At 46.2% G+C, this 25214-nt stretch overlaps 1 protein-coding gene across 1 annotated transcript in view; it reads right to left on the reverse strand.

The window, feature by feature from the left end:
• LOC144769143 (serine protease 33-like) overlaps positions 1 to 25214 on the reverse strand; it is a 71393-nt gene that overhangs the window by 41776 nt on the left and 4403 nt on the right. Inside the window, exon 2 of the mRNA XM_078653151.1 lies at positions 24588 to 24753. Within this exon, the coding sequence (XP_078509277.1) occupies positions 24588 to 24753 (166 nt within the window). The remainder of the gene's footprint in view (positions 1 to 24587; positions 24754 to 25214) is intronic.

Consider the following 25214-nt stretch of genomic DNA (forward strand, 5'->3'; position numbering starts at 1 on the left):
GACAAAGAACTGTGATGAACATACTGTTACTAAATGCCTCCTGAAGGAACTTATCCCGCGTTTTGGAATTCCAGCCCTTCTGACCTCAGACAATGGACCTGCGTTCATTTCCCATGTGATAGGGGGAATATGCAAGGGGCTTGGGGTCACACAAAAACTATACTGTGCCTATCACCAACCAGCAGCGGGTGCGGTGGAAAGAAAGAATGGGGTGTTGAAAAATAAAATTGGAAAGATTTGTACATCAACTGAACTTTCATGGGTGGGTGCACTACCACTATCCCTGCTGGCAATGATAAGCACACCAGATAGGATAACAAAGCTCAGCCCACACAAAATTGCCTTTCGTCGACCCATGAACATTATAGGCCACATGTCCACTGCTCCACTGTCAATAACAGACAATTTGCTTTTGTGTCATTGCAAGAAATTAACAGAGACATTACGTTATCTTCATAGCCAGGTTCTACAGGCCATGCCAGAAGCAGCAACTCCACCACCACATGATCTGCAGCCCGGTGATTGGGTTTGGGTAAAGGCCCACACCAGACGACACTGCCTCCAGTCGAGGTGGATGGGCCCCCACCAGGTCCTGTTGACAAAGGCTACAGCCGTGAAGTGAGACGGACTGACATCCTGGACTCACAGCTCCCACACGAAATGAGCGCTTGGGCCAGGCAACAAAGAGCAAGCTCCACCAATACCTCCAGCGGCATCAGAGGCACCCCGCAGGTACAACCTTCGATCCAGCAGGAAGGAACACACCGAGAAGGAGTAAGAAAGAGGCAGCTCCCTGCTGGCTGCAGGCCAGGCCTCCAATGAAAGGAACTACATACCAGAGGTAGCTCCCTGCAGCACACAGCAGACCAGGCACCTGGATAATTTCATGCCAGAGACACTGGTTGTTTTCAGAAGCACCAACTGTCATGTGCTAGTAACCTTGGACAGTATATCGTAAAGGCACTAATGTCACTTCTTCACAAGTGCTGCTAGTTACTGTACCATTAGGAAGATAGGGGTACAGAACTCGCTAGTTAGCATTGCTGGCGCCTGTACCAAAAGACACTTAGCAGTACAGAACCTGTTAGTGAGATACCCGGTTACAATAACTTCAGGTACAGCTCCAAGTGAACATTGTAATAAGGACACCAAATGTCAGTAACAAAAACTGGAAATTTCAAGTCCATAACGATTCAAGTAGAAGGAACACGGCTGCGACTAACAATAAGATCAGTGTTACTGGTATGGTCCACAGGAATATAGATAACAAGTGTTATAAGATTAGCTGTGCCAAACCCCCCCGCTGTTAAGTAAACTGAGACTTCTGATACTGTACCTTACTTCACTTCCAAATTTCGGAGATATCCAACTATCAGAAAAAGACACAGTAGCAACTCGCCTTTTTTTTTTACAGTTTGTGGTATATCCACTTGAGAACAATGGAATATGCATCATCAGAGATATCCAACTATAGAAAGGACACACATTTTCCAAATGAATAGAATATTGGGCTATACAGTAAATTCGAATAAGAGTGGGAGCTGTGTCCTGAGACTTGAGATCATCCTGAATCAACTTGAAATACAGAAGAAGACTGGACTTCGACATTCTGCTGCACAGAAGACTGAAGAGAATCTCCCTTGTGGCCAAGGAGTGACCTCCCTGTGAACACAGGCACCAACCAGCAACTCGACATCTGCTTTGCCGCCGCCTCCCGCCGGAGCCCGAGCCCAGAGCCTGACAAGACCCAGACTCCCAGACTTCTCACCGCCCGATCCACAGTCCCTGCAAAGAAGGGACCCGTGGAGGCACTGAGAGACGTGGGACCGGACCTCTTGGAAGACCCCCGAAACGCTGATTGCGCAGCATCAGAGGCACCCTCGATGCTGTGCTTTGGGGTTTGAGAAGCCCCAACCTCGCGCAGCTCTTGCACCGAAGATTAGCCCCCCAGCATCTCCACGATCTGCGTGGGGCCCTTTTGCACTGTGCCACTCGACGCGCCATCCCGTCCACTTGCCACGTGGCTAGCGGCCATCTTGGCGACGAAACCTTCAACTTACACTGCGGGTCTGGTTGCTCCAGACTTGCCCTCGCTCCTGTAAAAAGGAGCACCGGCTCTGACCTTGCTGGTCCGAGTACCAAGCCTTTTTTGATTCCTGCGTGGCTTGCATTAGCCAAGGCCTGTTTGCTCCAATCAAGTTGCCGACACCGCCAACAGCGAGAAGCCTGCGTGGGACAGCTCGTGACCGACTCCTGGACGTCTTTGACCCCTCGTGTCCACGTGGCTGCCGAGAGAAGCTACATGACATCACCTGTTTGCACCCGACATCGCCTGGTTCCAATCTGGTTCCACGGTAGTCACTGGCTAGTGACTTTGAACATTGTCCCCTCTGCTTTCAGGTTTTCACCTCTTCAGATCCACCCTTGGATCCACCGGAACTCTTCACATCGAGTCGCCTGCAGCATCTTCAGCTCCAAGCACCATCGACCTGCGTGACGAAACCCGACACTACTTCGACCCTATGCACCCGCTTCCTGTGGGTGAGGTAACTCAGCTCCGCCGGTGTTCCCACACTGGTATACACCTCTAGTGTCTGTGTCTAAAGTTTCATCCTTCTAGGTCACTCGGAAGGTTCCTTTTTAACTAACTTTGTAACTTTTACGCACCATTGACATTGCATTGGTAAAGCGTGCACTTTCCACACTGCACCCGAGTCCCGCGGGCCTTTCCCGACTTCTTCACTGCTAGTCCCGAACAGCTCCAGCGATACCCCAGGCCCTAGGCCTCTTCACTTTCCCCATAGTGGTTCTTATACCACTATTTCAGTATATGGTCTAGGTGGCCCCTAGGGCTCATCCAAAATTGTGCAACTTTTGTGTATTTAAACTGTGTTTTGTTTTAACGCATTTGCTTCTGTGCTCATAAAGAGTATCAGGGATATTTGTAGAAATAAATCTATATATATTTTCAATATATATCTGTGTGGTGTCCTTTCATTTGGTATTCAAGGGATTGTGTATGGTAAAACAGCTTGCTTCACATGCCTTTACAGAGTTTAAAGACTGCTTAGTCCATGCTACCCCTAGGATAGCTTGTCTATAAGGTTGACTTTACAACCTGCACCATAAGGGTTGCTTGGCATGGTACAAGGTGATCACTAGAACTAGTGAGCATCATATACCGGGCCAACTTCTCACATTGGTGAGCAGCGGATTGGGATTTGAGCTTGCTGTTGTTTTACCATTACAATCTTTGAAAATATCATTTGAAAGATCATACAGGTACCTGATAGGAACACTAAAACAAGACTAGATATACTTAAGTTCTACTGAACTTAGTTGTTGTAGAGGATAGGGAGTAGCACACCCTGACTACAACTACTAGATAGGTTTTGTAGGAAAACACAAGTGTAGGTAGATTGCAACACATCCACCACACTATAGCAATGTCTGGAGCAGAGGGATCCACTGGAACCACCTATGTTGAGAGTGACCCTCCAAGGGCACCATCCAAAGTTGCTATCTTTCCATTTAAGGAACTGAGGCAACTGTGTTCCATGAGAGGAATCAAAACAGGTCCTACTCCTACAGCAGGACACCTCAGAGAGCTGTTAGACCAGTCTGAAGCTCTAAAGAACTCCAAACCAGGCCCCTCAGGGACTGGAGATGGAGGATCTCTCACTGAAGATGATAACCCTGATGCCCCTGCCCCTGTCATCCAGATAGATGAGGAAGACCAGACCCCTGGGAATTCTCAGCCTGAGGAAGAAGAGGGAGAGGAGGTGGAAGAAAGTGATTCTGATGATGATAGAGATAGCCAGGTGTTAGTCAGCAGGCTTAACCAGGCTAACTTAAGCTTATTTGGGACTGAAGGTGGGTCCAACCCATTCAGACCCCCAAATGGACTTAACCAGGAGCATAGGAGGAGGAGGAATCACTCTGATGAGTCCAATACTTCCCATGTTTCTAAAGGTTCTCATGGCAACTCCAGAAGGGAGTTGGCTAGCCCTCAGAGAAGGGAACATGAGGCCAAAATGAGAGAGGCTGAACTTAGGATCCAGAGACAAGAATTAGAAGTTGCCCTGGCCAAAGAGAAACTTGCTAGAGCAAGGCAGCCTAGAGAGAGTGGATTAGAATCCACTGGTGGCAGCACTATCCCTAAGGATAAAGACAGGTCCTATGACAATAGAAACCTGAGTAAGATTGTGCCCCCCTACAAATTTGGGGATGATATCCACAAATGGATGACTGCACTTGAGAGAGCTTGCAAAGTACAGCAGGTCCCTCAGGAGCAGTGGGCAGCAATCTTGTGGCTCTCCTTTGAAGGTAGAGGCCGAGACAGACTCCTCACAGTTAGTGATGGGGATTCTAGAAACTACCTGGTCCTGAAGAGTTCTCTGATTGATGGGTTAGGCTTAACCACTGAACAGTACAGGTTAATGTTCAGAGACACCCAGAAGACACAGACTCAGGACTGGTCTGAATTTGTTGAATGTGCCACTAAGGCTCTGGAGGGCTGGTTGCTGGGAGGTAAGGTTACGGACTATACAGGATTGTATAATTTAATTATGAGAGAGCAAATCTTAAGTAATTGTCAAAATCAGCTTCTACATCAGCACCTGGTTGACTCTGATCTGACCTCCCCACAAGAATTGGGTAGGAGGGCAGACAAATGGGTCAGAACCAGGATCAGGCCTAAGAACCAGGGTGGTGACCAAAAGAAAGAGACTACCAAGCCTCAAGAGAAGGGTGGGGATAAAAGTAAGGAAAAGACTTCCCCAGGGCCCCAAAACTCCAAGGATGGGGGTGGGTCCCAAGACACTTCTTCAACCCAGAAAAAACCTTATTGTCATGTCTGTAAACAGGTTGGGCATTACAAAACAGACAGCTGTTGTCCCAAGAATGGCAATAAAGAGAATATACCTCCAAAGCCAGCTCCAACACCTCCTGTTACTGTCAGCAGTAATCCCCCAGGAAGTGGGAGCACACCCAGGAATCTGGGTGGGTTTACTTTTGGAGGACAGGTGGATTCTGGCCTAACCAGGTCCCCTACCTCAGATACTCTTGTCTATGAGACTGGCATGGGGTTTGCCAATTTCACTACCTGCCCAAACACTTTGAGCAAGTATAGACAAGAACCCCTCATCAATGGCTTGAAAGTTGAGGACTTTAGAGACACAGGGGCTAGCATCACCATGGTGGCTGAATGTCTAGTCCCCTCAAGGCAACTTTTACCTGATGCCAGATATCAGGTGACAAACATTGATGGAGTTCAGAAAAATCATCCCATGGCAGTGGTAAATCTCAGCTGGGGAGGAGTCACTGGCCCAAAGAGAGTGGCAATGTCCCCAAACTTGCCTGTAGATTGTCTACTGGGGAATGATTTAGAAATCTCAGCCTGGTCTGAGGTTGAACAACAAACCCATTCTAGAATGGTAAATCTCCATGGAAAGGTTAGTGGGGCTGTGATGGCTACAGCCCCAATCCAAGATGTCCTTCCTGAAAAGGTTGGTAGGGCTGAGCACCCCTCAGCCCCATCTTTAGCTAACTTCCCTCCTGAAAAGATTAGCAGGGCTGTGATGGTAACAGCCCATACCCAAACTGAGTCTCCTCCTGAAAAGGTTGGTGGGGCTGTGATGGCCACAGCCCAAACTCAAGCTGATACATGTGTTGTGAAGCCTGAAAAGATGGATCACTCCACACAAACAGAGAGCATTGAGGAGGAAGAGAAATCTCCCTCCCACCAGACTTTAGGAAAGGATCAGCCTCCGGAGGGAACTGATCTTACCCCTGATGAAGGAACTGTCCCAGAGGTTGTTAGGCCTGGCCTGACAGAGCCTCTGATGACAGTGGACCCTTCTCAGGTGGGACCCAGTCTGGAACAGGTAACCTGCCCCTCTCTACCTTGCCTTAGCCAGCCCAGGGCTGCAGAGGACAAGAAGGACAGTGAGCCCCAAAGGGCCCCCTGTCAAATAAAGCACCCCCATCAACAGATTGGGGGCACCGAAACTAGTAACCCTAGTGAGGTAAAAACTTTACAAACTCCTGAGGGAGCCCCCTTAAAAGTAATTAGGGACCTCCCACAGATGGATTCTGGTGGGCACAGCCAAACCTGGGACACCAAGGCCCCAAACCTGACCTGTCCCTCCAGTAAGCCAACAAGAGGGACCCAGCCTCCAGCTTTAGGTAGCCAGAGGTTGACCCTGAGAGCACAGTGCAACTCAGTCAAAGAAAGAAAGGCACACATGGTGGAGAGTGATTGGAGGAAGCTGAGCCCTACAGAGGAATCTCACTTCAGTACTCCATCCCAACACCAGCCTTTAACTTTGCAAACACACACCACATGTAGAGATTCCCTATGGTGGAGACCCTCAGATACCCTTAGGGTGAGGGATTGCTTAGTGGACCATGAGACAGGGGGTAACCAAGCCAGAGCTGGTACTTCCGTATATGGCCACTTAGGCAATATAGGCTTACCTGGTCAAGGATAGCCTTATCTCCTTTCGTTTGGGGGGGGGTTATGTAGGAAGGTGGATATCTGACTATGGTTACCCCCAAACTTTTTGCCTGGTGTTTAGCTGGTTTTTGACATAGTTGGCCTGGGATCCTGCTATTCAGGGCCCCAGGCTAATTGCTCTCTCCTTAAAATAGACTCCATGTACCTTAGGTACATACACAATTGGAATTGGTTCACCTTATTGGCCCCTGTAACAGTGTACCCAGGTACCCAGGGCATAGGTGCTTCCAAGGCCTACCAGGGGCTGCAGCATGTATTATGCCACCCCTGGCCTGGCCTCCATATTTTGACACAACTGGCTGATCACTCAGCTGGGGTAAGTCGGTGTAACCACCCCTTACTTAGGTGTAGTATGCCTATACCTAACCTAAAATGGACACATATGTTCCTATCAGTCACTCCTATGGAAGACCTCATCAATCCTGGAGGCAGAGTGCTTGGAAATATGTGAGATGGTGCTCTGGCATGAGCTGAGCCTGTCTGCAGCTTTCGGAACCCTGTCCTTTAGCTGTGTCATGATATTGCCATACCATATACTCTTAAGTGCATTATGAACCTCGCGGTTAAATGCTATCTTGGGTTTGGCTTTATCAAAACATGTCGAGTAAGGTGTCATACGAATTGGAATACTACCCCCTCGCCAATTCTGGCGACGGGGGTAGCATTCCACCCTTCTAGAGGGACACGACATGTACCTAGCCTGAACCCCGGTTAAAGTTAAACAGAGCCTTAGCATCACAAAATGGATGCTGCCACCACAGACACAAGTCTGACCTCCTGCTGCTGGGAGTCCTTCCAGCGAGGGCAGCTTGGACAAAGGGTTTCCTGCCTGGGGAGGTGCTAGCACCACTCCAGACAGGATTTTGTGTATTGGGTAGGACAGGGCTGAATAGAATCAGACATGCCTGGGGCACACAAGGTGTCCCTGTGCAGAGGCCAGTTCAAACCGGTGCTGGGGCTTTCCAGCCCCAGTCCTGGCGCGAAACTGGACAAAGGAAAGGGGGTGTAACCACCCCCCTTCCTGGTTCCACCCAGAGGAGGGACCTAGTAGGTGATCCGGCCCCCCAGATTCGAATAAGAGTGGGAGCTGTGTCCTGAGACTTGAGATCATCCTGAATCAACTTGAAATACAGAAGAAGACTGGACTTCGACATTCTGCTGCACAGAAGACTGAAGAGAATCTCCCTTGTGGCCAAGGAGTGACCACCCTGTGAACACAGGCACCAACCAGCAACTCGACGTCTGCTTTGCCGCCGCCTCCCGCCGGAGCCCGAGCCCAGAGCCTGACAAGACCCAGACTCCCAGACTTCTCACCGCCCGATCCACAGTCCCTGCAAAGAAGGGACCCGTGGAGGCACCGAGAGACGTGGGACCGGACCTCTTGGAAGACCCCCGAAACGCTGACTGCTCAACATCAGAGGCACCCTCGACACTGTGCTTTGGGGTTTGAGAAGCCCCAACCTCGAGCAGCCCTTGCACCAAAGATCAGCCCCCCAGCACCTCCACGATCTGCGTGGGGCCCTTTTGCACTGTGCCACTCGAAGCGCCATCCCGTCCACTTGCCACGTGGCTAGCGGCCATCTTGGCGACGAAACCTTCAACTTACACTGCAGGTCTGGTTGCTCCAGACTTGCCCTCGCTCCTGTAAAAAGGAACACCGGCTCTGACCTTGCTGGTCCGAGTAACAAGCCTTTTTTGATTCCTGCGTGGCTTGCATTAGCCAAGGCCTGTTTGCTCCAATCAAGTTGCCGACACCGCCAACAGCGAGAAGCCTGCGTGGGACAGCTCGTGACCGACTCCTGGACGTCTTCGACCCCTCGTGTCCACGTGGCTGCCGAGAGAAGCTACACGACATCACCTGTTTGCACCCGACATCGCCTGGTTCCAATCTGGTTCCACGGTAGTCACTGGCTAGTGACTTTGAACATTGTCCCCTCTGCTTTCAGGTCTTCACCTCTTCAGATCCACCCTTGGATCCACCGGAACTCTTCACATCGAGTCGCCTGCAGCATCTTCAGCTCCAAGCACCATCGACCTGCATGACGAAACCCGACACTACTTCGACCCTATGCACCCGCTTCCTGTGGGTGAGGTAACTCAGCTCCGCCGGTGTTCCCACACTGGTATACACCTCTAGTGTCTGTGTCTAAAGTTTCATCCTTCTAGGTCACTCGGAAGGTTCCTTTTTAACTAACTTTGTAACTTTTACGCACCATTGACATTGCATTGGTAAAGCGTGCACTTTCCGCACTGCACCCGAGTCCCGCGGGCCTTTCCCGACTTCTTCACTGCTAGTCCCGAACAGCTCCAGCGATTCCCCAGGCCCTAGGCCTCTTCACTTTCCCCATAGTGGTTCTTATACCACTATTTTAGTATATGGTCTTGGTGGCCCCTAGGGCTCATCCAAAATTGTGCAACGTTTGTGTATTTAAACTGTGTTTTGTTTTAACGCATTTGCTTCTGTGCTCATAAAGAGTATCAGGGATATTTGTAGAAATAAATCTATATATATTTTCAATATATATCTGTGTGGTGTCCTTTCATTTGGTATTCAAGGGATTGTGTATGGTAAAACAGCTTGCTTCACATGCCTTTACAGAGTTTAAAGACTGCTTAGTCCATGCTACCCCTAGGATAGCTTGTCTATAAGGTTGACTTTACAACCTGCACCATAAGGGTTGCTTGGCATGGTACAAGGTGATCACTAGAACTAGTGAGCATCATATACCAGGCCAACTTCTCACAAGGAGTGAAAATACAAAACTGTTGAGGTAGTCCATTTCCCTACTGGGAATGGACTTTATGGTGGAATATCGCCCTGGCACAGAACACGCCAAAGCTGATAGCCTGTCCAGGTTCTTCCGCCTTAGTGACAAGAATTCCCAGGAGGTTGGGTAGTTCTCCCTACTTTCAGCTGGAGGGGACATGTGTTAACGTTGGCATCTTTTGGTGTGTATTCCCTGTCTTTATGCTTTCTGACCTCCATGTTTTGGCACTGTTGTGCAAGTGCTCCTGTTGTAAATTGTGGTTATGGATTGGTGATTCCATGATTGTTAATTTGATTTACTAGTCAGTACCCAGTACAGTCCACTGTGTGTGCCCAGGGCATGTAAATTCAATCATGCTAGTCGGCTTGCAGCAATGGTTATACCAGCAACACAAGCAGCCATTCGAAGGTAAACTCAGACCTGCCACTGCAGTGTCTGTGTACACACACTTGCCAGGCCCTCACATTCCCTTTCCTTGCATGTGAGTCACCCCTAACATTGGCCCAAGGTACCCCTGTGGGCACGGTACAGTGTATATGAAAGGTAGGACATGTCCTGATGTGTGTGGCTTGTCCTGATAGTGAAATACTGCTAATTTAGTTTTTCACTATTGAAATGCTATTGGGCCCATTGGAAAGCATGGGAGTTAATTAATAACATCTCCGCTCGCAGTCGGGGATTTCACACGCGAAAGAGAGTTACCTGCTCTGACTTGCCATTGCTCACAGGAACTGACCTGTAACCTGGGAGCCCGTGTGCTCGGTTACTAACCTGACTGGGTGCAGCTGAGGGAGAGCCTACGCCTGACACTGGGAGCGGGACTGCGAGGACCAGAGGTGCTTGCGCCAGGATATCGCGCGCACCTGGTGCCTCTTCCCACCCCCTCCTCCCTGTGGGCTATACAACGACTCGCGGCCCCCGCTTCGCGGGAGCTGCTCGCAGTCGGGGATTTCACACGCGAAAGAGAGTTACCTGCTCTGACTTGCCATTGCTCACAGGAACTGACCTGTAACCTGGGAGCCCGTGTGCTCGGTTACTAACCTGACTGGGTGCAGCTGAGGGAGAGCCTACGCCTGACACTGGGAGCGGGACTGCGAGGAGCAGAGGTGCTTGCGCCAGGATATCGCGCGCACATGGTGCCTCTTCCCACCCCCCTCCTCCTACTTAGCCCAGCCCCGAGACGCGAACGCGGGACGCGCGCGGACGGTAGCGCGGGCGAAGCCCGGGACAAGGGCGGGACCGTCTGTGGCCGTCAGGGGCCGAAGGAGGCCGGGCTGGGCCAGGTCACTGTCATTTATTGATTATTGACTGTATGTTATTGTTGTGCACCCTTGGAGTAGTTAGTTCGGGTTTGAGACTGGTTCACCATATATTGTTTAGCAGTTGACATGTCTAGCTCACTTACGTCTTGTGTGGGTGTTTCTTTCCTTGGGCCTCTCGATCAATATTTCGAGAGGGCACACAAGGACATAGACAAGGAACTCCTTTTAAGTGAGAGACGCGCTGAGCGTCGTCGCTCCATGGAACATCTTAAGCAATTACCACTGTCTATTCAACCACATTTAAATAACACGCAGGTTATGGCTGCTCAAGGGAAGACAGCCAACGAGGCAGATACTTCTAGTACGGACCAAATCCCCAGTATATTCAGGGCTCCTAACGTCTCCCCAGCACGCTCCAGCACTCATAGTGAGGATCATACAAATAGTCTTTCCTCTGCCTCCATTAGCCTAATTGATCTTAACACTCCAATCACTCAGAGTATGGCACCCAACCTGCACTCAACACTTACTAATCGGTCTTTAGGCTGTGTTGGTACTTGCGAGAACATTTTGCTACATAATAATAGTGTTAGCGGATCCAAGCCTACTAAATCAAAAAAGGTTGTGTCTTCCCCCCCTAGGAAAAAAAGGAAAAAGGGTGGTGTCAAAAGAAAAGGTTCTTGTCAACAAATTCCCTCTCCTTTTTTAGCTAACCCTATTACCGATTTGATGGCGCTGCCTGTGGTTGAGGCTCCTATAGCATCACCGCATCACCCAACCCTACCCGAGGTTGTTGCATCTGGGTTGAACAAGGAGAGTTTCGATATTTTTGAGAAACTCATTAAATCATATATGTTACCCTTGATGGAACGAGTAAGGTCACTGGGAGAAAAAATGGATCGTTTATTGGCTCCTGCTGCTATTCCCCATCCCATTAATTCTGATGGGCAGTCTAATCCTCCACTTTTGCCTAGTGACACAAATAATGCTCTTAGTAATCAACTTAAAAATAATAAAACTGTAGGTTCTACAAAATCTAAAGCCCCGGATTTGGTATCCAAACCCCCTTGTGTCACCAATCTCGCTAAAGCAAAGCCTATGGTGGTTTCCAATAAACCATCCAAAGAGGGATTATTGCCACCTGCTAAACATGGGGCTGTTAAATCTGTCATCCCAAATCATAAACGATCTACAAACCGTAGGAATACTGTGGAACTCCCCCCTGACTCAGCCAATTTTGTGATTATACTGATGGGAGTGCCCCCAATTTCTAATGGGAATCGGGAAAACAATGAAAATTTAAAAAATAAAGTCATTTTCTGGCTGAAAACTAATAGACCCCTTCCTGTCCATCTTAATGGGGATATTATCTCAATCAGAAGATGCAAGTGGGTGGGTTTACGCCCCAAGGATATAGAGGGGGAAACTGTGATTATCAACTTTAGGGACCACAGAGTCGCTCCCCACCTGTCTGACTGGTATGTGGGAAATAATGAGGGAGGGATCTCCACGCGGAATCTCAGCTACTTTTATCCCGAGACTCTTCTTAAACCACCCGGCCAATATTGTTTCAAAAGAGAGCACCAGTCCCTTAAGTGGACAAATTTTACACCCAGTTTCTATGGTCCACCAATCAATCAAGAGGCCCTGTTTCGTTCCTATACACAATCAAGTTATAATAGCTCCTCACATACCCCGAACTGGGTTAATCCCAAGCCCCAGTTCTTAGGTCTACCCCCTACGTCAGTTTTTCCACACTGTAACCAGCCCGAAAGTTTTTACCCCGTCCGTAATAATCAAATTAAACACTCCCAGCCCAATGAGCATTGGAGCATCCCGCTGAGGAATCTCTATGAGCCCTTATCAGGGCTGGCATTTAATGATTGACCAGCTATTTTATCTGGGACTACGGAGGGTAACACAGATTGTACGGGCTTTGTAGACACCCTAATTAACCCACTGTGCCATACGGAAATTTTAAATGACCAAGCAGACCCAAGTGATAAGGGGGGCTCTGTCTATTCGTGTTCGTCTGGTGATATGGAGATGGTACCAGAAACAGTGTTATTTGTTTCCCCAACTGTTGAGAGTGTTAAAACAGGGCTAGATATTCAGGGTGGGTCCCCTGGCACTTATACTGAGGATATAAATGGAGTTGCCCTTACCCATGATACAGTTGCTCCCATGAACGACGAAGCTCACGTCCCTGCTATAGATATTGCCAGCGTCCCAGTTGATAGAAATGGTACCATCCTGGGTTGTTGGAATATAGCTGGTCTGGAGTCGCGCATGTGTATTCCTGACTGGATCAACTTTATACGTCAAGGCGACGTTTGGTCCTTTCAGGAAACTTGGGCGCTCCTTCCATTGTTCCTCTCGGGTTATCTGAACTTCAGCAAACCTGCAATTAGAGGACATAGAGGTCGAGCTATGGGTGGCTTGTCAGTCTGGGTTCGTCAATATGAGGATGTGTCAGCTGAGGAAGTTTATATTGACAGCCCAGATATATTAATGGTTAGTATTAAATCTACTAGTGGGTTAAATATTCTGTTGATTAATGTATATGCCAGGGGCATCCAGGGCGGCAGGGTCTCACCTACTCTCCTCTGCCTGGATGCATACTTAAGTGATGCTCCGACAGTTGGTCATTTGATTGTAATGGGTGATTTGAATACCTGCTTTGAACCACTGAGTCTAGATGATGGCCTCCTAACAGAGACTGAGGATCTGGTATGGGGGATACCTCAACTTGATTTAGCCCCGATCAACAAATGGTCTCAATCGGCTATTTTTATTAAAGGGTTATGTTTGGATATGGGATTACGTGCCCTAAATGGTAGAGTGCGCTCTGATAGGTTGGGCAAACACACCTTTAGTAATGGTAGATACAGTAGCCGTATTGACTATGTATTATTGGATGTGAAACTATGGCCTAGGGTAGTGGACTTGGAAATAAAGCCACGTCCGGAAAGCGATCCTGATCCCCTGGTGGCGGAACTACGGGATTGTAGCTTTTTGAGGCCGGCCAAATGCCTGCCAAATATAGTCCAGGAGGCAGTTGTTCTCACTAACGATATGAGGAGGGTACGTTGGCCAAAGATCTCTGTAGATATTGAAGCTCGCAAAACGATTAGATCTTTGGTCTCTAACTCTCTGGTTGAGATTTCCAAATGTGTCTCACAGGAGGTGATCAACACAATGATTACAGACACGCATACCAGCTTGTTTATGTCTTTAAAAGAACTATTTGTAAAGTCTGTTTCCAAAAAGGGTAATAGGGGGATTAAAATACCTTCTAACTGGTTCAACAAAGAGTGCCGTCGGACCCATGTAGAACTGTTTAAAGCCCTAAAACTTAAGAACCCTGCTCTTATCAGGTCTTGCAGGAAGGCCTTCAATGCTGCTAAACGTTCTGCTAAGGCCACCTGGGATGAAGAACGGTGGTCAACTCTAACCGAAGCATGTGGCTCTAGGAACTTGCAACGGTTTTGGCACCTGCTTAAATGGGGTTTGTCTCAGGATGACCGCCCGAGCCCTGCCTCGGTGGATCAACAACAATGGGTACTATATTTTGAGAAACAATTTAGGTGCCTCAGTGACGCACATGAAAACATCTGCTGGCCATTGCCGGTTGAGCCCCTAGAGTTTACGGCTAGAGATGTCGAATTAGTCTTGCAATCTATTCCAAGGGGTAAGGCACCAGGGCCCGATTGTATTCCAGCTGATTTATTCCAACATGATCATGACCTTTGGGTACCATATCTAGTCCATCTGGTAAATGCTCTGGCCACAGGTGCCAGAATTCCTGAATCCTGGGCAGGTGCAGAAATTTTGCCTATCCACAAAAAAGGTGATCGGTCGGTTCCATCTAATTACCGGCCGATCAGTCTTATTGACGCGGTGCAAAAAATTACAGCCCGCCTGGTTCTTGCCAGGATCCAGGAATGGATTGAGGATTATAATATTCTAACCCCTCTCCAAGCTGGTTTCAGATCTCATGTGAGCACTCTAGACCAGGCCTTCCGTTTCATGCTTCTTTATTGGAAGACGGTTCTCCTGGGCAAAGGCAACCTATACGCAGCCTTCGTGGACTTGCGGTCTGCTTTTGATCTCGTCCCGAGGGCTGGGTTGTGGAAGTGCTTATTAGAACTGGGCATGCCACCTCCCCTTGTTTGCCTCTTGGTGAATCTACATGCACACACCTACGCCCAGGTTCGCTGGGGAAAACCAGGGGAGGTGACGGATAGGTTTCCTGTGGCCAAAGGTGTTAGGCAAGGGTGTGTGCTGGCCCCCACCCTCTTCTCCTTATACATTAACAGGGTTACCCAGTACTTTGAAAACTATCCCACGGATGCTCCAACCCTAGCTGGAATGAAAATTCCGTTGCTCATGTTCGCTGACGATACTCTTTTGATTTCAAAAACCAGACAGGGTCTTTAACAAGCCTTGACGAGGTTTGAGTATTTCTGCAGCGAACATGAGCTCGAGGTGAATGTGTCAAAGACCAAATTCATGGTCTTAAGAGGACACAACCAAATCACCGCAAGGGTTACTATGGGGGGGACCCTAATTGGAACAAACCAAGTACTTCACTTACCTGGGTGTTACATTTAGTGAGACCCTTAATTGGTCTCACCAGGTTGAGCTTATGGCTTTAAAGCACCTGCAGATAGGTGGTGCCTTGATTAAAGAGCATAAAGGTTCCTTTACTCAGCCAATCTCACCGCTACTTAAGATTTACGGGTCCAAGGTTTTACCCTCAGTCTTATATGGGGCGGAATTATGGGGCTTTAGCAAATTGGATTCCTTGAGAACAGCCCAAAATAAATTCCTTAGGGTGGCAACGGGTCTCCCACAGTCAACCCCACGGATCCCGCTTCTGTATGACCTTGGGTGCCAACCGGTGGAGGATCTAGCGAGGTTCCGCCCATTGGCATTTTGGCGACGCCTATGGACAACGCCGGAACTTCTTTTTTATGCTAGGGCTTGCTTGGAGGTCAAAGATCTTCATAGTTCCTCCAACATAGGCTGGTTTAAGGATTTAAGTTCTTCCCTTCTTGCCTTGGGGTATGGTGACCTGTGGACAGGCCCCAAATCTGCTATCTTCCCCTCAAAAAAAGACCTAAAACTGCGCTATTGGGACTGGGTGGTTCACAAGAGACATTTGAGACTGTGCTCAAGCAATCTTACAGGTCTATTTATTGTCCATAAAGACACTCCCAAGCTTGAAAAATATTGGGACATGATTACAAAGCCCCTGGATCGCAAACTGTTCCACCAGTTCAGATGTGGCTCGTTGCCTCTAAGGGATTTCACCAAAAAGTGGGGTTCTGGTGGGTCTGAGCACTGTCCAAAATGTCTAGGCCAGGGTGAAAGTTTAGACCACTTCTTGTTTGTGTGTCCTTTGTATACCGCCCCAAGAGCTAAATGGTTAAGCCCGGTTTGTAGAAGCTTAGGTACCCGCTGAGCTGTTGAAGCAAGTCGAATTCTAAAAACTAACTTGACCCCATTAACTGTTGTTGGGGTAGCAAAATATTTAGGCTGGGCTTGGTTACTTAGAAGCAGGTTTATTAAAAATACTTAGCCGGGGTTTTAACATTGTTTCATGCTTACCTGCCTACGAATAGCTTATTATATTATATCCGTTGGTTATGCTTGTATTAATGTTATCTTGTTCCCAATCTTTATGAAGTCTGTATATGTGATTTAATATGGTCTTAGAGTATTTTACCCATGTATATATTGTATTTTATGTCTTTTATGATGCATTAATCAAATAAAGACTTCTTGAGTAAAAAATAACATCTTATAAATATAACTTCCCATTGGGACCAGATAGGAAAATAAAGTTTAGTATGCCTGAACTCAGAATAAAAATATGAATCTTTTAGTAAAGATGATTTTTATATTCTGTGTTTGAAAATACCGCTTTTAGAAAGTAGGTGTTTTCTTGCTTAGCCATTCTATGTGCCTCTGCTGGTTTGTGTATTGACTGCCTGGCTTTGGAGTGACATGGGCTGGGGATGTGCAGTGGCTCCAAGGAGTCTGGATGAGTCAGGGCAGGATTGAATAGACCTGGGCTGCATTTAGAGTAGTGGGAGGAGATTTCCTTGCACCTGAATGGGCATGGTCTGCTGTAGAAAATGCTGTCTCAGCCTCTTGCTGGGAAGCTGGGCTCGAGAGGAGCAAATTGGTTTGGACTAAGCACATACACTCTCTGCCTGAGAGGACAGAGGAATTTGGAGTATAAATATTGGGGACCAACCCCAGAACTTTAGAACTCTTTTGGGCCAAGAGGACTGCCAAGAAAAAGACCTGGAGAAGCTGAGGAGGACTTACACTTTGCGGAGTATTTTGCTGTGTTGGCCTGCAGTGACTGCTTCTGTCTTGGGCAGTAAATAGACTGGACTGAGCTCTCTGCAACTGCTTTGTTGAGTTTCTCCAAGGGCTTGAGCTGGAGCTTTCCCCCTGTTCAAGAAGTCTCAGGAACAGCAAAGACTTCATGTTCTTCTGCCACCAGCACTGGAGACTGTGTTTTGTGCTGCAACTGAAGAAACAAAGTGAGGCCGTCTTTGATTTCGCTGCAGACTCTGTGTCCTGAAGGCACCGCAGAGGGAACCTATGCATGCTGCACCACAACCCTGGTCTCACTGCCACCGCCGCCACCGAAACACTGCTTGTACCACGACCTGTGGGCATCGCACTTTCCACCGCCTCGCTTCACGGCGCCACCTTGGCATCCTCAATGACAACGCTCCATGCAAACATCGATGACACTGCTTGCACCGTGCTTGTTAGTTACACAACGCAGCGTCCTCATCCCACACCGCAGCCTTGGCCTACCGACACCATCGACTCCAGTTTGTCAGCCGATGACAGCGATTCAGCAACATCACTGCTTGCACCGTGACCTGCCAGCACCGCGACTAGCACCACATTACTTCGCACCGCAGCCCTGGTCTCACCTACCCCACTGGATGACCGTCACCCAGCCGCTGCCTGCACCGCAACATGAGGGTACCGCATGCTGCACCGCTGCACTTTACACTGCAGCCCCAACGCGATTATCCTGACTTCAAACGTGAGGAGTTTGATCTGCAAAGCGTTTGACTTCAAGAGCCCGAAGACTCCTGCACCAACCTCTGGAACCGGCGCCTGCAAATTCAGCCCTTCGGGGCTCATCGAGAAGTCGCAGACGCCCTACATTTCTAAAGGTCCTGTTATACACGTCTTCCCAACACAGTAGCTGGCCCGCAACGCAGCGGTCAGCCAAAACCGTTTGGATTTGTTGTTGATGACGGCATGATATCCCCAGACAGAGCTATCAACTTCGAGGAACTGTATTTCAAGTCTATTTAGATTACTGAAGATTTCTGAGAACTGTATGGTGGATGTTTATCCTTTTTGGTCACGTTTTGGATATATAAAAATATTGGATATTTTTCTAAACTCGTGTGGTGTCCTTTTGTAGCGGCTTCACTGTATTACTGTTGGTTATGTGCAAATGCTTTACACGCTGCCTCTAAGATAAGCCGGACTCCTCGAGCCAAGCTGCCAAGGGGGTGAGCAGGGGTTATTTTAGGAGCGTAACTCCCTTATCCTGAATAGAGGGAAGGGTCGCTACTTGGACAAAGGTGCAAACCCTTGCCAACTAGAGACCCCCATTTCTAACATCCACCTATCTGGCAATGCTAGTTTTACTCAATTTGACACCGCATTAAATACCGTCTCTCATTCCATCTTGGTCCAAAGACACTATGATATAGGCATCCATAGGAATGCCCTGAACTGGCTTAAAGATTTTTTGGATAATAGGGCACAGATAGTTTCACTGGACTTGTTCAAATCTTAGATAATATTCCTGTACAAGGGGGTCCCTCCAGGACACTTCTTTGAGCCCTACTTTTTTAACATCTAAGTGGCACTGCTTGCCCAAATAATTAAATCTTGCAGCTTTGAAATAATATCCTATCCAGATGATACTCAATTAGTCCTTTCTTTTGAGTGCAATCCAGAAAATGCCAAAAAGTAGGTTTACTGGCTGCATGAGGAAAGCTGCCACCTGGATAACTTCAAACTGTTTACAGCTCAATGGAGATCACAACAAGATTCTGCTGTTTAGCAGGGCTCAGGCCTATTAGTCAGAGGACTGGTGGCCTCTTGAGTTAGGCTCTGCCCCTTATCCCAGGAGGACAGTTAAAAATCTCAGCAACCTGGGTGATGAGAATTTTTTCAGGAGCGAACAGATTAGGTCAGCATGTGGCGCATGCTTTGGTATAATGTGTATGCTCAATAGGGTTTTTCAGAGGCTCTTGCTAAGGTCAAGGAGACTGTCATTCAAGTTCTTATAATGAACCACCTTGACTCCGGAATTTCGGCTGTCAATGAGTCGCTTCTCTCTAAATTGCAAGTTGTTCAAAATATGGCCGAGCGCCTGGTCTGTAAAGTTCTTCATTGGCTCCCAGTTAGAAAAAGGTCTCTTTTCAAGCTTCTTTGTCTTGTTCCTAAAACTTTGTCTGGCAAGGGTCCAGTCAGCCTGTGAGAGAAACTTTCCTGTTACTATCCTATTCGAAATCTTAGATCACAAGATCAACTGTTGTTATGCCCCGCCACATCTGTACTGTGAGATATGGGAAAAGGTCATTCTCCTATTCAGCTCCTAATCACTGGAATACACTTCCTCTTCATATTTGCTCCTGCTCAGATTTCAACAGTTTAAAAAAACTTTTATAGACCTTGCTATTCTGATTGACTGTCTTGCTTAGAGCAGATTATAGATGGTCTCAATGCTTGCTCCATCGTACCTTGGCCTTTCATAAAGACAGCTTGGAGATAACTGAGAATGTTATCGGATACCCATTCTCAGATACAGTATAAGAGGTATTTCCTACAGATTTTCCCCGCCCGTAAAAAAAAATTGATCGATAAGTGGATGGATGAGAGTGCTTGCCCTTTTTATGTACCATATTGTGGTCTTATTTGATCTTTGGCTGGTATTTTATTTCATTAGTAGTGATCAGTATGGCTTGGGATTGCTTACTTTCCTTATTTTTACTTATCCTCATCATATATAGTTAGTTTGGAGAAGTGGTCTATCTGCTCGAGGGATCCAGCCTATTCCAAGTAATTTGGTCTCCATCATATACCCTCAAAGTCACAATTTCCCAAAACCTTTTCCTGTTATTCTTTTGCTGCTGCTGTCAATGCCCCCATCATTTCTATTCCATTTGTTATTTTTGTTTACTATGAAATATTTATAGTCATTTCTGAAAGAATGCAAGACCAGATTTCTAGGAGGTCTCTGGTGTCATGTCCTCCATTCAGTTTCGCTTTCTTCTTTGATCACTGTTGATTGCACCATACGTACACATGTCTTTTGATTTTGTTGTATGGATGCTGGTCAGTGAGGTAATATTGTGCATCTTTTTCATCCGTCTTCTCGCATGCCATCAGCACTCTTCCTCCAGGAGCAGCAGCCTGTCTCAAAGACCATTTAAATCATCTGATTTATCTAAAGCTAAATTGTATTTTTCTTGATTTCATTTGATTGCTCTGTACTTCTTCGCTAGGTCTAAGTCAGATGTCTTTATTATTGATGCTGATTACAATGAGACAGCTGTAGATTCAGACAGGTTTCTGAGGCCTAGTGGTCACTTTCTGTACTGGGCTCTATTATGATATCCACAATTTAAGAGCTAGACTTCTAGATTAAATTAGAATGTAACCTGTTGGGCTTGATATTTCCTCAGCTTTAAGCACATTCCTTCCGAGAGCATCTGATTTTTGTAAGGTCATTCAAATATCTAAGGCCACAGATGGCCATCATGTACACAAGCCGGAACCCGTTCAAACTATTTTTCCCCAAATAGATGTGCGTCTTTGGAATATCTCATGCACACACTATCATATAATGATGAAAACTGGAAATGGAGATGGTAACTGGTAAAGAGATGAGAGAAGGACAACTTGATAGGCAAAGATAAGGATTGCAAGGAGCCAAAATAACCACCAATGGAAGAAATTGTGACAATAAGGAGAGACCGTTGCTTGAAATCTGAGTACAAATCCACTGGTGGTGGATGCTATCACAAAATGAAAGAGATCTGAGTATTAGAGTAGGTTGTACTATAGTATATGACAATTTTAAAAAGGAACTGCAAAGTTTTGCAAATTAAATGAAACCTAACACAACATATGTGCCCATCAATATTTGGCCATTACAAACTAATGGGGTAACCCAGAAAACAGAGGACCTCGGTGCAATGCAGTAATAACAATTGGTCCCGACTACCTCTTATGAAAACACAAGAGGTAAACAGACTTTTAAAAAGGTGCATGCAGTCATCAACAGAAATATACCATAATTGCTTAAACAAGAGTCAGATACTATTTAAACATACATCAGGGAGAAACAACAAAAACAACAGATTTAGGGATGAAATCTTTTCACATTTTTGTTTATAGTAATCTCATATTCACTAAAACATTTAGAGTTTTTTTTTAAAGATAGTGCAGGAAAAATGCTAGAGGGTGTAGTGGGTGGAAAACGAAAATTCAGAAAAAGAACAGTTTGGAGATCATAGTGTCTTAATTAAACATTGATAACAGTGGTTGCAATATTGATTTCGAAAAGTAAACCAGTGTTCATTGGCCTGTTCACAGCACAATTCAATTTTAGTCTTGTGTGTCTTGTTTTTTGAGAGATGCTTCTGTTATTAGGAATGCATCTTCTTGTTACGTGAGGGATAGATATACTGTATTTCAGGCCATAGAGTAGGGGTGTCCACTTTTCGACCCAACCTAGGCGAATAGGGAAAGTTTTAACCTCTGCATGCTGGTCTTCATCAGGACCATAGAAAGGACAACCTAAATAAAATGAAAGGCTATTAAAGCCCTTCTCCCTAGTGTGTGAATCGTAATATAATCAATATTGAGTAATTTAAGTAACTGACTGTGGTTAGTGCCTGAAAGCCAATCCTGGTCAGTTCAACACTCCCAGCGCGTGGGTAGTCCTTAATACAAGAACCGATCAGGTCAAATGAGTGGGTGGTCTGTTAACACAAATGTATCATGGGGAAAAAGACCTAAAAAGGGGATAAGGACTTGGAAAATAGAAGTCTGATGGCTGTAGACTTACCACCGCACTCAAGGGGAACCACATTGCTCCATCAGCGGTTGTAAAGGAAGAACTGAGTTATCACTTAGCGTTCAGTTCTGGGCAGGAGATGCTTGCCAGTCACGGGTGATATCTGAATGATTAAATAGGAAAGGTCCAGATAAATACTGGGGTGGGCCTGCACCATAAATGTGTCATGAGGTAAGGGACAACCTTAAGGGTAGTAGTCTCACGGCTTGAAGACTTACCACCGCATTAGTGAGGGACCCTGTTGCTCCATTGGTGTTTGCGAAAAAAGAGGAGCCGAGTTATCTCTTAATTTTCAGTACATAGCAGTGGTGTCTGACCAATAGCAGGTGATTCTAAATGATTAAATAGAAAGGATCCAAATTTGTCATTGTTTGGAGTTGTAACATCATAAATTCACAGGGCCAAGGCCTGTTGATCTGCTAAGAGAGTGCCAAACAGTGCTATTACCTGATTCTCTGCTTACGATAGGTGCTGAGCGGGAGCTCTTGTCCATGTCATGTCGGGAGCTCTTGTCCATGTCGTGTCTAAAGAGAGAGATGCCCGTCGGAAGATCAGCGGTAGAGGTAAAAGCAATGTGCACATTTCGTGTGCCCGCCGACCACGTCAATTGTCAATGGGAGTGACCTTGCCAGTTTTCATGAATTGTATTGTTTGGAGATTAACACAGCTCCGCATCATGATCAGAATAGGACGCTGATTGGCATGTGCCTACCAGCATTTACACTATACTATTTTCCTAACAGCTAGAGAATTAAGTCTTTATTTCTTCGGACCAGTGATGATTACAACAGTTGTACGGCTGCCATTTCCATTGACAATTGACTTCATCTACATGCAGGGAAAAGTGCACATTGTGGTTACTTCTACAGCTGGTCTTATGACGAGCATCTCTCTCTAGACACGACACTGACAGGAGCTCCCACTCAGCCTCGATTGGAAGCAGAGAATCAGGTAACAGTGCAGTCTGGCACTCTCTTAGCAGATTATTAGGCCTGGCCCTGTGACTTTACGATGTTACAACTCCAACCCATGTCTAATTTGGATCCTTTCCGATTAATCATTTAGAAATGCTCACTATTGGTTAGCAACCACTGCTATGTTCTAAAAACTAAGCGTTAACTTCGCTCCTCTTCCGGAACTGTAACAATGGGGTTTCTTACAAATGCTGTGGTAAGTCCACAAGCCATGAGACTACTACCCTTAAAGGTGTCTCCTACCCCGTGGCACATTTATGTTTACAGATGGTGCAGGGTCACAGCAGTATTTATCTGGACCTTTCCTATTTAATCCTTTAGATATCACCCGTGACCGGAAAGCATCTCCTGCCCAGAACTGAACGCTAGGTGATAACTCAATTCTTCTTTTACAACCGCCAATGGAGCATCGCAGATCCTCTTGAGTGCTGTGGTAAGTCTATAGCCATCAGACTTCTATTTTCAAAGTCCTTACCCCCTTTTTAGGTCTTTTACCCCATGATACATTTGTGTTCACAGACCACCCACTTCTTTGACATTCTTGTATTCAGGACTACCCACGTGATGGGAGTGTTGAACTGATTAGAATTGCCTTTTCAGGCACCAACCATGGTCATTTACTAAATGTACCTAATATTGATTATATTACGTCTCACACACCAGGGAGACAGGCTTTAATATCCTTTCATTTTATTTAGGTTTTCCTTTCTATTGTCCCGATGAAGACCAGCATGTGGAGGTTAAAACTTTCCCTCTTCACCTAGGTTGGGTCGAAACATCGACACCCCTACTCTACGAACTGGAATACAGTACATCTATCCCTCACGTAACAAGAAGATGCATTCCAAATAACAGAAGAATTTCTCAAAAAACAAGGCATGCAAGACTAAAATTTAATTATGTTGTGAACAGGCCAATGAACACTGGTTTACATTGTGAATTCAATAATGCGACCAGTGTTATCAATGTATAATTAAGATACTATGATCTCCAAACTGTTCTTTTTCAGAATTTTCTTTTTCCACCCACTTTACACACTAGCACTTTTCTTGCACTTTCTTTTTAAAACCACCGTCTTAATGTTTTATTGAATATGAGATTTCTATAATCAAAAATATAAAAAGAAGATTTCATTGCATATTTCTGTTGTTTTTATTCTTTCTACCTGGTGTATGTTTGAAGAGTATCTGACTCTCTTGTTTAAGCAATTATGATAAATCATGGTTGATGACTCTATGAATCTTTTTAAGAGTCCATTTTCCTCTTGTGTTTTCATATGGGTACGTTGGGACCAATTGTTGTTCCTACCGCATCAATATTTGGCAACATTAAATGCATCTCATTCCCTGACTCAGAAAAGTAAGATCAAAGCAGTGGTGGATAAATGTGTCCAGGAGAAAAACATTGAACAAGGACAAAAGTATCAGATTTGAGGAGGGCTATTTCGTCTGGCTGAGGAATTTCCATGAGAAGAAAATAAGCTCTAAATTGATTAAGGTGATTCAGGAAATACAGGAATAATTGGAGAAGCATTTGTCCAAGTTCGGACAGGCGACTGTTGGACCAGGAATCTCAAATTGAGGGTGGACCAGTAGGTCAAAAAGAAGAAAGGGGGTGGTCAGGTCCAACAAATCACTCGTAGACCCAGATAAAGATAAAAGGTAAAGAACATGAGAACATATTCAAAGTTGTGGAAAGGGAAGACACCATTAGAGTCAACTGGTGGAAGGCAGATTTGTTCACAGATAATGAAATTATGTAACCTTTATCATGCCTTTGAGACCATGCAATGCCTTTAACAAAAAAACAACCAAGGGTTGTCAGATCATTTACACTGTTTTGCCATGCACTTGCTTTCACGACTCTTTTGTAGACAATTCTGAAAAGGCATGGGTTTTATTTTACACCCACTGTACTTACAACCCGTAGTAGCAGTGCGCCGCCGACACCACCCAATTGTTTGTGATTAGAGTCCCTCCACAAACATGCCGTCCGTCCACCTGCACACTGGCCTGCCATGGCCACGTCCCGTCCACGGCATCCTGTCCGCCCACAATCCGGCTGGAAACGACTGGTGTGCCGCAAACTACAAAAAACAAAGCAAAGAATGGTAACATGGCAGGGATCAGATCAAGATTCATAAGGGAGACTTGGGAAATCAGTCTTCATTTGTGTAAAGGCAAATGCGCTTTAAACACAACTTAACTTGCTGTGCTCCCTAATGTTAAAAACCTTGGGCCTTATTTATGAAGGCCTTGCGCCGCCGGTGCGTCACTTTTAAAATGGGAAAAAGTGACGCACTGGTGGCGCAATTCCTTCATAAATAAGGCCCCTTGTTCCGATTAGAAGGCAGGAATTGACCAGTCATTGGATGAAAGCAAAAAAATGTAATGGCTTCAGCAATCATGAATGTCTGCAACAGTCATTACTGCATGCCGCAGTGCAGCAAAATCACCCCAAAAAATATTTAATAAGAAAAACAGTCAATTACAGTTTTAACAGCAACTATGGGGTGAAAAAGTAAACAATGGATGCAACAATCGTTAA

The sequence above is a fragment of the Lissotriton helveticus genome, chromosome 7, assembly GCF_964261635.1.
Source record: "Lissotriton helveticus chromosome 7, aLisHel1.1, whole genome shotgun sequence".
NCBI lineage: Eukaryota > Metazoa > Chordata > Amphibia > Caudata > Salamandridae > Lissotriton > Lissotriton helveticus.